Source organism: Chrysemys picta, chromosome 11 (genome assembly GCF_011386835.1).
Source record: "Chrysemys picta bellii isolate R12L10 chromosome 11, ASM1138683v2, whole genome shotgun sequence".
NCBI lineage: Eukaryota > Metazoa > Chordata > Testudines > Emydidae > Chrysemys > Chrysemys picta.
In genome coordinates, this window is record NC_088801.1 from 76471349 (window position 1) to 76484779 (window position 13431).

General features: G+C 48.1%; 1 protein-coding gene and 1 long non-coding RNA gene across 2 annotated transcripts; both read left to right on the forward strand.

Moving 5' to 3' along the window:
* Nucleotides 1-3711: 3711 nt before the first annotated feature.
* On the forward strand, nucleotides 3712-4738 carry LOC135974415 (mitotic-spindle organizing protein 2-like). Its single transcript, XM_065562239.1, has 2 exons — nucleotides 3712-3924; nucleotides 4001-4738. Exons 1-2 carry the CDS (start codon nucleotides 3755-3757, stop codon nucleotides 4311-4313), a joined length of 483 nt encoding a protein of 160 aa, XP_065418311.1. The 5' UTR covers nucleotides 3712-3754; the 3' UTR covers nucleotides 4314-4738.
* Nucleotides 4739-5224: 486 nt separating this feature from the next.
* Nucleotides 5225-8444, forward strand: LOC135974416 (uncharacterized). The gene is made up of 2 exons (XR_010591668.1): nucleotides 5225-6191; nucleotides 8399-8444. It is a non-coding gene; the product is annotated as an uncharacterized LOC135974416 (long non-coding RNA).
* The last annotated feature ends 4987 nt before the right edge of the window (nucleotides 8445-13431 follow it).

The window sequence follows — 13431 nt, forward strand, 5'->3', positions numbered from 1 at the left end:
AGTGAGCGACAGGAAGGTCCCGGCATTTCCTGCCCTGGGGGAGTCTCTGCCCACGGAGGGGAGTGAAACGGTCCCAGGGGGGCAGGAGTGAGAGCGCCGGGGCCCTGCTGTACGGGTCGCTCTGCGTGCGTGTGTGTGTGTGGCGGGGGTGGGGAAGAGCTGGGGAAGGGGATTTGGTGGCTGGGCCAGGGGACATGGAGTGAGAGCCCAGCCCCAGGGCTGTGTGACCGATGGGCCCAGGCTGGATGTATGGAACCCACTTGCTGGAAGGAGCCCAGGCAGCTTCTCCCCCTATTCCCTTGCTCCTCCCTTGTGCAGTGTGAGACGGCTCCCAGCGCAGGGCGAGACTGGTAAGAAATACTGAGCGGCAGCTAGTGGTTGTTGCTGCCCCTCAGATTACCCCGTCCCCTGTCCCGGGGTAGCGGATGGTGACAGACGGGAATCAGTCACTCCTGTCAGAATTTCTACCCCTGTGAAACCTCAATGGAAAATATGGAGAGAAACAAAAATGAGAAATTGTTCTAATTTAGAAAATGTAATTATGCAAGATTGAAATACAAGAATATTTTAATTTCCATTTCAACAGTATTTCAAAAACAAGCATCTAACCATATTTTTATCAATGGAATTCTTTACATTTATTTTTGATTGTTCACTCAAATCTACATTAAAGTTTATCTTCTCTATATAGCATCACTTGTATTTCAACTGCATCATTTCAAGAAATTGAAAATATTTATCCTAACAATGTAATTATTAAACTGTCAAACTGGGTTGTTCAGTTACAATGTACATGTGTCAGAAACATCACAACTACACAAACGTGCAGCTCCTCTCTCTCTCTCTCTCTCTCTCTCTCTCTCTCTCTCTCTCACTTCTTTTTGTCTTGACTGATTCCCTCTGGGAGGCAGGGCACATGCACCTGCCTCCTGCAGGCTCACACTGCACCTCTGAAAAGTAATACAGTAACTCCCCACTTAACGTCCTCTCACTTAACGTTGTTTCGATCTTACATCCCTGCTCCATTACAAACATGCTCGTTTACATTTGTGCAATGCTTCGCTATAACGTCGTTTGGCCGCCTGCTTTGTCCACGGCTGGCAGCCCACCTATGCCCCACCCCACCCCACAGCGCCTCCCGCCCGCTGGCAGACCCCGCGGATCAGCGCCTTCCCCCTGCTCCCCCGACCTCCTGCCTGCAGCGATCAGCTGTCTTGTAGCGTTCAGGAGGCAGGGGAGGGAGGGAAGGGGGAGGCTGCCTGTCTTGTCCTCACTCCTCCCCCCAGCCTCCTGAATGCTACAAGACAGCTGATTGCTACGGGCAGGAGGCAGGGGGAAGGCGCTGATCTGCGGGGTCTGCCAGCGGGTGGGAGGCACTGGGGGGGCGAAAGGGAGCTGATGGGGGGCTGCCAGCCTGTTTAATACCTGTATTAAATTGCTTGTTTAAAATTGTTTAAAATGTATATAATGCCTTTTGTCGGGCAAAAAAAAAAAAAATCCCTGGAACCTAACCCCCCCATTTACATTAATTCTTCTGGGGAAATTGGATTAGCTTAACATAGTTTCGCTTAAAGTCGCATTTTTCAGGAACATTAAGTTAGGAGTTACTGTAGATGAAAAAAATGATGACACAGACTAGAGTTAATTAACCAAACATTTCAGTGAACTCACAAAAGATTATATAATAATATTCCTAGAACTTCTGCTAGAATTAATTCATGTGATTTGTAACTTTCTAGCTACATATAATCGGTAATTAGGATATGACCCCCCCCTTCCTTGTTCTTCTTCTCACATCAATTAACAAACCTGGTCCCCAACCTCAAATGCTATTTTCCTATATATAGAAATCTCTTCTACCAAATCCTTTTGTGTTTGTTTTTCTTAGCCAATGTGCTGTCAGTGTCCACTGTTGATTTTAATGGGCTCTTTGTGTTCTTGGTTATCATCCAGGACACAACAAATTTAATTTGGTAGAGAAATAGAGCGGGGGGGGGGGGAAATACGGCTTTTGTTGATGTTCTCAGGATTCCGCCGGCAGGTCAGTCACAGACGGATGCTCCGAGTTGGCAGCTCAGCCATGAAAGCCATTACCCCAGGCCTCAGACTCCTCTTCCGGTCTGTGGTCTGGGACATCATCTGGCAGGTCTGGTCCCTCTCCTCTCCAGTGTCCCTTAGGCAGGGCAGAGCCGGATGGGCCGTCTTCTCTTTCTGTGCTGGTGCCGTGTGGGTGGCTGGTCTTAGGATCAAATGGAAAGCCAGGAAAGAGCGTGGGAGAGAGACAGGATGACAAATAGTGGGGGTAGATTGACCACACAAGGGAAGGGGAGACAGAGCAGGATCTCACGTGTCTCCAGCTGGTGTGTCTGCTGGTCTGGCAGTGCTGGCTGGGTGTCCCCACTGTTGTGCAGAGGTCTGGGCTTCATGATGATGTGATGACTTTTGAGATCCCCGGGTGAAGGACAAAGTCCCTGGGGTGGCGGTGACAGTTGCCCCTCTCTGGAAATCCCACAGTCCCTCCACAGGTTCCTGCCCCACAAAGTATCTTTTGAAGGGCCCTGAAAGAGGGTGATGGACAGAATCATCCATCCTCTCGTTCTTCTGTTTGCCAATTAGGCCTCACTTCCAATTTTTGGCCCTTTAACTTCTGGTTCCCAACTCTTTTTGTTTACCAGAGATGGTCTCAACACCATCCTTCAGGTGCATCAGAAAAGCCCTGCTTTTTTAGACTCATTTAGTTTTTCTGTTTTTCACTTTTACTGTTTTTTTTATAAACAGTCTCATGTAACAGGCTGAGTTGGACTTTCGTTACCTTTTCCCTTCGGTGTTTATTATTGCAGGTGATTAAACCATTTCAGAACTTTCCATCCACTTTCCCATAGTTAGGCCTACCTCAGCTCTGAGCCTAATAGGCCCCAACTATGACAACAGCGTCACCTCATCCTTCTGTGTCCTGGTCATGGATCCAGAGGATCTGTGCTGTGCCCCCACAAGAGCCCCTTCTGTGTGGCAGACGCCCAGGGGGTCTCACTCTTCCTGGAGGGTCGATCACATGGCCTCACTGCCTCTGAGACTCTACTTCTGGCTCCAACACTCCCATTTCATACCAGCAGCTCTGCCCAGTGAGTCCAACTGAGACAGGCTCCACGTCAGAGGCTTGCGCACTCTACAGGGACCAGTGCCCCTCAGCAAGTATCTGCAGTGACACCTGGCAGCCCTTTCATAATGGAATAGGGGTTATTAGTCAAGCAAAGACAGCAGCAGGATTCCTTAGGTTGGCAGAGAGAAATAAAGCTTCAGAGACGTCATCCACCTGGCCAAGCCAGTGCAATCACCAGCCACGCTGCTATGGCCGCCATTGGCTCTGTCTCTGTCAGACCAAGGTCAGAGCCCCGTGTCTCTCCAGAGGCCAGCACTTAACCCCTCACCTGACATCTTTTCCTTTGTTCTCAGGCTGGGGCTTTGCTCTGCTTCTCTGCAGACAGGTGGGGAAAAAATCTCCTTCCTCTTGGTCACTGATTGCTAGGTGTGAATGATCTGGCCTCTGTGGTTTTCACTGCCTCTCCGGATTCTCCACGGGCATGGTTGGCCTTGGGCAGTACCCACCATGGCACCAGGCCCACGCTCCAAAGGAGCCCCGGCCTGGCTGCTTTTCTCCACCCCCTGCCCACCGCTCTCTCCTGCAGGGGCAGGGGGCAGAAGCTCGATCCTGCCGGCCTGCTGTGGGTAAGCGCCTTTCTGGTCAGTGCCGGGAATGTCCGACCAGGGCCTGGCCGGTGGCGGGGCGGACTCGGGGCTGGATGCGGCCCTGGGCAAAGTGGGGGCCTCGGTGCGGTCCCGGCGGAAGCTGCCGACGGCGGAGGAGGCGGAGCTGTTCGAGCTGGCGCAGGCGGCGGGGATCGGTCTCGACCCGGAAGTGTTCAGGTGAGGGGGGCGATGGCGGGCGAGGGAGGGCCGCGCGCGCGGTCCGAGCTGCTGACCCCGCGCCCTCTCCCCGCAGGCTGCTGCTGGACCTGCTGCGGATGAACGTGGCGCCCCTGGCCGTGTTCCAGATGCTGAAGTCCTTGTGCGCCGGGCAGAGACCGGCTCCCAGCGGCCTCGCCGAGACCGCCCCCGAGACGCAAGGTCAGGAGCTGCGGGTTATTAGGGGCCCCACTCCCGCCGGGCTGGTCCTGGGGGAGCCCGGGCCCGGCTCATGTCCCCCTCCCTGCAGGGAGGTACCCGGGCTCGGGCCCGTGGCTGCTGCTTTCTGCTGGGGCAGAGGGGTGATAAAGGGCGGTATGGAATTAAGCAGGCAAGTCCCTCCCGCGTAACAGTCTCTGGGCTGCCACGGCTGGTTTTGCTGCAGGACGGAGGCGATCTCTGTTGCCTCAATTAAAGGGCTGGGAGCCTTCATTTATGCAAGATGCCAATTAGACATTCATGTATGTTAGCTGAAACTAAGGGGTTTTAAACAAAGTGTATACAAATCTTGCCCTCTTCCTAGCTCATCTCGCACTCTCTTGTTGCTTCTTACGTCATCACTTAAGCCTGAATTTAAGCCCCTTTAGCCATATTGAAAATATCAAAAACAAATAACCTAAACCGTAGCGTGGTCTCATCTACTCTCATAACTGTAGCTACGCTATGGCTTTAACTAGTATAGTTTTGTTGGCCAAACAAAAAATCACAAACCTGAGAACGCAATGCCAGTAAAACATTTAAGTGTAGACCAGGCCTTACTCCAACTCCCCAGTTCTCACCACCTCCATTCTAGACAGAGTCTAATTTCTAACACTGTAAGAAGTAGAAAGAGACCTTTTTTGATAAAAACATCAGGCGCTAGTTTTTCACAATAAAGAAGCAAAAGGCACAAGACCTATGTTTCTTCTAAAAATATGTACATTCTGTTGCTGCTCTTTCTCCCTTTCCATTCTTTTTTGGAAATAGAGTATATTATTGTATCACAGTTTCCGCTGTCTCAGGTGGAGGGGACATTCTTTCCTGCTGAGGAGGGCTGGGTGCATCTTCCTCTGTATCTAGTGAATGTTCTTTCCATTAGTCCTACCAGGCTTTCAGCAGGCATTCATGTTAAGTGATAAGTGTGTTATAGTATCAGAGGGGTAGCCGTGTTAGTCTGAATCTGTAAAAAGCAACAGAGAGTCCTGTGGCACCTTTAAGACTAACAGAAGTATTGGGAGCATAAGCTTTCGTGGGTAAAAACCGCACTTCTTCAGATGCAAGAGAGTGTTATAGATACTGTGACAAGCAGAAGAAGCATGTTAGAGAGGAGTTCCCCACCAGAAGCCTTGGACTGAAAGTTCAAAGCTGTAGTTGGCCAGCAAGGGGTCTGTACCAAACCAGTATGTACTGTCACAGCACTGGTTCATCTGGGCCCCTTAGCTTTAGTCTGTTCTCTGACATATTCTTGCCATGGTCCTGTCTAGACAAGAGGTTTTTGACATGTTGTAATTTGGGTTAATCAGTTTCCAGTTAATATTAGTTGATTAACTCCACTGTAAATGCAAGCAAATGTTCGTACCTGTTTATCTGGAACCAAAAACTGTACTCTAGGTGCAGGGCCTTATGGTGTGCAGTTTTCATCCTCTGCTTTTTAGTGTTTCTCCCCTTCTTTCCTTGCTTTTCCTTCTGTCCTATCCCTCTTGATCATACCCGCAGACTCACTAGCAAAGCAGTCTGTTGCTTCTATTGGCCTTGCTAGGGAAGACCAGCTGAGCCTCCCTTGCATTGCTTCTGAAGGATTATAAAAACTGAGCATGCCAAATTTAAACTGGTTTGGAAGTAGCTGTCTGGGAGCCTTCAATATTGGAAACAAATTATATTAAATCATAAGAAAACAAAATTGCAGTTGATGCTGAAAGTCCAAATGAGAGCTGTTTATCATGTGAATGATACAGACTTGTATGTTTCTGGCAATGCCTTTATTCTTAGTCTGAATTGTTAGCAGTTAAAAAGTGCTGTGTAAGTGGCATACTTAGCTTGGGATGGGTTGTGACACCTGATCAAAACTAAAAGATGCCAAAATACAATTCCAGTTCACCCCAGCTGGCTACAGTGAGCGGCTGTGGGTGATTGTATAAAGGAGACACGATTGTGGTATGGCTCCGCAGGACTCCACATGGCTTGGCTTTGGCCAGAATGGAAATGAATATGAAGAGATCTCAGTACCAGAATAAAGGATCACATTTTAGGTATTTAAAACAATAGTAAAACAGTCTTTTAGGTATTTAGATGAAAAAAAGTTACTTTATCAGGGGATAGCCGTGTTAGTCTGTGTCCACAAAACCAAGGAGTCCAGTGGCACCTTAAAGACTAACATTTATTTGAGCATAAGCTTTCGTGGGTAAAAAACCCACTTCTTCAGATGCATGGAGTGAAAATTACAGATGCAGGTATTAGATACTGACACATGAAGAGAAGGGAGTTACCTCACAAGTGGAGAACCAGTGCTGACAGGGCCAATTCAATCAGGGTGAATGTAGTCCACTCCCAATAATAGATGAGGAGGTGTCAATTCCAGGTGTTCTTCTTTTACGTAAAGACTGTCCGGTTTGGCCAATGTACATGGCAGAGGGATGTTGCTGGCACATGATGGCATATATAACATTAGTAGGCGTGCAGGTGAATGAGCCCTTGATGATGTGGCTGATGTGGTTGGGTCCTCTGATGGTGTCGCTAGAGTGATTTCTTTATTTTCCTTGTTGGGCCTGTCCTGTAGTAGGTGATTTCTGGGTACCTGTCTCGCTCTGTCAATCTGTTTCCTATACAGACCGCTATACTTACCTACATGCCTCCAGCTTCCATCACATGATCCATTGTCTACAGCCAAGTCCTAAGATACAACCGAATTTGCTCCAATCCCCCTGACAATCACCTACAAGCTCTTTATCAAGCATTCTTAAAACTACAATACCCACCTGGGGAAGTGAGGAAACAGATTGACAGAGCGAAATGGGTACCCAGAAATCACCTACTACAGGACAGGCCCAACAAGGAAAATAACAGAACACCACTGGCCATCACATACAGCTCCCAGCTAAAACCTCTCCAGCACATCATCAGCGATCTACAACCTATCCTGGAAAATGATCCCGCACTCTCACAGACCTTGGGAGACAGACCAGTCCTTGCTTACAGACAACCCCGCAACCCGAAGCAAATACTTACCAGCAACTACACACCACACCACAGAAACACCAACCCAGGAACCAATCCCTATAGCAAACCTCATTGCCTACTCTGTCCCCATATCTACTCTAGCGACACCATCAGAGGACCCAACCCAATGCCCCTTTGCGGTGTACATTGACCAAACTGGACAGTCCCTATGTAAAAGAATAAATGGACACAAATCGGACATCAGGAATGGTGACATACAAAAGCCAGTAGGTGAACACTTCAATCTCCCTGGACATTCTAGAACAGATTTAAAAGTAACTATTCTTGAACAAAAAAACTTCAGAAACAGACGTCAAAGAAAAACAGCAGAACTAAAATTCATTTGCAAATTTAACACCATTAATTTGGGCTTGAATAGGGACTGGGAGTGGCTGGTTCATTACAGAAGCAGCTTTTCCTCTCCTGGAATTGACACCTCCTCATCTATTATTGGGAGTGGACTACATCCACCCTGATTGAATTGGCCCTGTCAGCACTGGTTCTCCACTTGCGAAGTAACTCCCTTCTCTTCATGTGTCATTATATAATACCTGCATCTGTAACTTTCACTCCATGCATCTGAAGAAGTGAGGTGTTTTACTCATGAAAGCTTATGCCCAAATAAATCTTAGTCTTTAAGGTGCCACCGGACTCCTTTTTTTTTTTTTTTTTTTTCATCTTTGATGCGTACTTCCTTCAAAGAAAAGCAAAGCATCACAGTTAATTTTAGCAACTACCTAGGAAATGGTGTACACTTGTGCATTTACTTACAACATTTATTTAATGTTGGGGTTTATTAACTCAAAATATCAATTAAGTACTTCAGGAAAATGCAGTGTGTGCTTAAAAGGCTTGTTTTACTGTATTAATGGCTGGCAAGCAATGTGGAAAGTGCAATTATGAAATTATATTTGAAACATTTGAGAAAAATATTGGTACATTTATTACTATGAAATGATTTTTGTTTAACAGCATTTTAATGTAAGAACTATTCAAGTCTAAGCTGTTCATCTGGGGACTTTAAAATTGTAGAGGGGCAACATAAAAGTAGACGGTTAAGATGACAAGATTATGAAATTGATGTATTTAACAAAGCATGTGAGCTATGTTACCATTGTCAAGAGACAACTTTTCTTTTTCTTTAAGGGTATTGAGAATTCATTTACATTCACGACTCTGTTCTTTTTTTCAATAGACATATGGTGTTTTTAATGTGTTTCTGTGTCTCTCTTTGAATTAGAGGTCTCATTTCTCTCTGCCAAGAACAGTAAAATCCCTGCACCACTCTCCTTTTCCTCTGCCCTTCGATCTCCAAGACTAACAGCCCCTAAGATTGTGGTCTACAGTCCTGCTGATGCTTGCTCGCCTCTCTCTCAAGGTCCCCCTCGTTCCTTCCAGTTTTCTTGCTGCCTGTTCTCTCCTTTTACAGGTTGTGTTTATTAGTTTATCTACTGGGGTTGGTGCAGTCTGTTAGGACGTTGAGTCGCACTTGCATTGTGAGTCTTTTACGTTTAGACTAAAAGAACCGGTGTATCCTCTAAACAATACATTCTAATGTTAATAAACTGTCAGGAAAAAAATGGGTAATTTTAAAAATAATTAAAATGTACAGGTTAAAAATAAAATGTAAATCTTATTTTAAAAATGAAAACTGATTCACTTTGCTGTTGAATTAAGAGACTGAAATCTATTGTGAAAAATTCTTTCTCTGTCTTAGACTAGAAAGTGCCATACGCATAGACAACCAAGAGAAGTAAGTTTAGGAATTACATATTGTGGCCCAGAATCTGCAGACCGTTGCGTTAGGGTGGGCTGCTTTGCCCATTCAGAGCTTCCCTGAAGGCTGTTCATTCTTAACGAATTGCAGGATTGGAATCTAAGAACTTCCTGTGCATGGTGGATATTTTTGTCAAGTTTTTTATCAGTGGCTTTTTATAAACGCAAACTGGTGCATGCACTCTACAGGAGAGCTTGTGTGGCGATGACTCGCTATAAAGACAAATAATGCTCAAATTTATATCGGTCATATGCATTGGCCATTAGGTTTAAGGCTTGCAAACCTGTTTCCATTTAAGGCCTGTGTTTTCTGATTTCCATGTGTGTTTCAGAAAGTTATCTTTTTGGGTTGAAGTCTTCCATTCTTCTGTCTCTGGCGGATTGTCTTTGGAAGCTTGAGTAAAATCCCTTTAGCTCTTTTTGAGTGGGGATGGGGTGAGTTCTGTCACTCTGTCTTAAAAACTAAACTTTAAAGATTGTGGCTGAGGTAAGGAAGCCAACACACACAAATATGGCATGTGCACACGCCTCTATGGCCATTGTGTGATTTTGTATGTTTAAAATCCATTTCCAAACAAGTTGTAGTGTAGCCATTTCAGTATATGCTGCTGTGCATACATAGGTGAGAAATGCCTGCTTGCTTTTGAGCTGGGATATCTTGGAGGAAGAACATGACCACTCTAAACCTTTGGAGCTTAAAACTCTCACAGACCAATTTTGTTTTAAACATGCACATCTGGAGAATTGCTACAGAACAGCATAGGGTTGAGATTTGTCTTCCATAGTTCTTGAAATTATGCAAGCAGAAACTTCCTGAATGAAGCATTAGTGCTACAGGTCCCAGAGATACTGTCCAATTCCACTTTTTAAAAGTACATTACAAGAGTGTTAACTTTTAAAAAATGCACTTAAGTCAGGAACTGCCAGAGTGAAGATATCCCATTCAACCTTAATTCTGCCCATCTGTGTATGTGTTACAGTAGTCTCCAATTTCATGCTGTCATACCTTTTTCCCCACATGACCCCTGCCTCTATCAGTGCAGAAGATGGATGGCATTATAGTGAATGGGGCAATTCAATACTCCTTTTATCCTCCTCATTCTGTGTCTGGCCCCAAAGTATTTGGGGTGACGGGGGAGATGGTTGATGGATTCTCATCTTGCCCATATCTCAGATGCATTTATAGCTCTGTGTGGACCCTACAGAATACTGCAGGAGGCTCACTGAGACCCAGTGCAAGCAACTGAAAACCGTGTTATAATGGAAAGTGACTTGTGTCCATTTATCCTCTTGCGTAGTGACTGTCCAGTTTGGCCAATGTACATAGCAGAGGGGCATTGCTGGCATATGATGGCATATATATATACCGAAAACCCACCGACCGCTACGCCTACCTTCATGCCTCCAGCTTCCACCCCGGTCACACCACACGATCCATCGTCTACAGCCAAGCACTGAGGTACAATCGCATCTGCTCCAACCCCTCAGACAGAGACCAACACCTACAAGATCTTCACCAAGCATTCTCAAAACTACGATACCCACACAAGGAAATAAAGAAACAAATCAACAGAGCCAGACGTGTACCCAGAAGCCTCCTGCTACAAGACAGGCCCAGAAGAGAAACCAACAGAACTCCACTGGCCATCACCTACAGTCCTCAGCTTAAACCTCTCCAACGCATCATCAGTGATCTACAACCCATCCTGGACAATGATCCCTCACTTTCACAGACCTTGGGAGGCAGGCCAGTCCTCGCCCACAGACAACCTGCCAACCTTAAGCATATTCTCACCAGCAACCACGCACCGCACCATAACAACTCTAACTCTGGAACCAACCCATGCAGCAAACCTCGATGCCAACTCTGCCCACATATCTACACCAGCAACACCATCACTGGACCTAACCAGATCAGCTACAACATCACCGGCTCATTCACCTGCACGTCCACCAATGTTATATATGCCATCATATGCCAGCAATGCCCCTCTGCTATGTACATTGGCCAAACTGGACAGTCACTACGCAAGAGGATAAATGGACACAAGTCAGATATCAGGAATGGCAATATACAAAAACCTGTAGGAGAACACTTCAACCTCCCTGGCCACACAATAGCCAGACTCCAAAGAGAAACTGCTGAGCTCCAGTTCATCTGCAAATTTGACACCATCAGATCAGGATTAAACAAAGACTGTGAATGGCTATCCAACTACAGAAACAGTTTCTCCTCCCTTGGTGTTCACACCTCAACTGCTAGCAGAGCACCTCACCCTCCCTGATTGAACTAAGCTCGTTATCTCCACACTGATATATACCTGCCTCTGGAGATTTCCATTACTTGCATCTGAAGAAGTGAGGTTCTTACCCACGAAAGCTTATGCTCCCAGTACTTCTGTTAGTCTCAAAGGTGCCACAGGACCCTCTGTTGCTTTATAAATATGGGGTCAGCTTTTCTCACAAGCCTCGTGATTTGGGGGGGCCAATCTCATGGGGTCTTTTGGGGGGCAGGGGGATGACTCATGATTTTAGATGGTTCAGGGTTGGCAGCCTTTCTGAGGAGGGCAGCGTGAAGAAGTGAGGTTCTTACCCACGAAAGCTTATGCTCCCAGTACTTCTGTTAGTCTCAAAGGTGCCACAGGACCCTCTGTTGCTTTATAAATATGGGGTCAGCTTTTCTCACAAGCCTCGTGATTTGGGGGGGCCAATCTCATGGGGGCTTTTGGGGGGCAGGGGGATGACTCATGATTTTAGATGGTTCAGGGTTGGCAGCCTTTCTGAGGAGGGCAGCGTGGTCAGTGCCCAAAAGCTGTTCAGCTAGCAGAGTGGGGAGAGGTCAGCCCTGTCTCCCCTCCCCCCAGATCACACTCCCCACAGTCATAGACTCATTGGACTGGAGGGACTTCGAGAGGTCTAGTCTAGTCCCCTGCACTCAGGGCAGGACTATATTATCTAGACCATCCCTGACAGGTGTTTGTCTAACCTGCTCTTAAACATCCCCGATGATGGAGATTCCACAACCTCCCTGGGCAATTAATTCCAGTGCTTAACCACCCTGGCGGTTAGGAAGTATTCAAGAGCAGCAACGGGACGAGATCGTTCATGCTGCCCGACACTGCTGAGGGTGGGAGCACAGTCCCATGCTCGGAGCATAGGACTGGTTCACAGCGCGATCCCACACCTCATACCAGATACTACGTCGGACAGGAGCTCTCCCAGGGCCAGAGCTCACCAGCGCAGGCGGTCAGCACAGCCATGCAATTAGTATGTTCGTCTTCCATGGAGCCATCCTCAGGCAGCCATTCCCCCTCACTGACACGCCTCTGCTGCCTCAAGGTGAAAAGTATGCCAAAAATACCTCCGTGCTCCGCCGAACCCCTGGCAGCCTGTGCCTCCGGGAGCTTCTCCTCCGTGTGTCTCAAGGACAGAGCGAGCAGGCTGCCTCTGGGCACGACGCACGGGTTAGCCACCACCCTGCTCCCTTGAGGGATACAGTTAGGTGGGAGGGAGACAATCTGACTTACAGAACCTGTAGCGTGGCCCAGTGGAAAGCGTACTGGCCAAGGATTCTGGCAACTTGGGTTCTAGTCCTAGCTGACCCATGGGGTGACCTAGGGCAAGTCATGTGGCCTCCATTTCCCAAGCTGTACAGCACAAATAGTGCTACTGCCCTCCTGTGTAAAGCGCTTTGAGAGTGACTGAAGAACAGAGTAGTAGTATAGTATTTGGCCATAGGTGGGAGAGCAGGGGGTTGCAGAGCACCAGTGCGAATGGGGTATCTGCTTTTTCACTGGGGGACCAGCTCCACCCCTGTGCCCGACAGCAGCTTGTGGCCGGGGCAGCGCATGTGCACAAGGCTGTGCCAGGCTAGTTATACAGAGCTCCTGCAGCATGTCCAGAGGAGGCAGCTCCCAGCACCAAGCGACATTGCCACAGGCAACAAGTCAGAACTCTAGAGCACCCCAGGAAGGGAGCAGGAAGCCCCCTTTGCTAAGTACCCCATCTGATACGTGGAGCTGGGGAGGGGCAAGTCCGAAGGGGACAGCGATGCTATGAGCTGGAGGAGACATACCCGAGCTGGGGCACCGTGGCTGTGAGAAGGGCGGGTGTCCTGGGTACATTGTAGTCTCAGCAGGATTGTACTCAGAGCACCCAGCCCCTCCCACTGCTCACACTGTGGCAGATAAACTCTGCCCGTAGCGCAGGGGTTTCCATTCTGTGGGCCACAGAACAGCTCCTAGCTACACCCTGCCTGCACCCTGAGCGACCCCCCTGCCTGCACACAGCCCCTAGCCACCCCTTCCCTGCACCCTCAGCTACCCACTGCCCGCACACAGCCCCTAGCCACCCCCTTCCCTGCACCCTCGGCTACCCACTGCCCGCACACAGCCCCTAGCCACCCCTTCCCTGCACCCTCGGCTACCCACTGCCCGCACACAGCCCCTAGCCACCCCTTCCCTGCACCCTCAGCTACCCACTGCCCGCACACAGCCC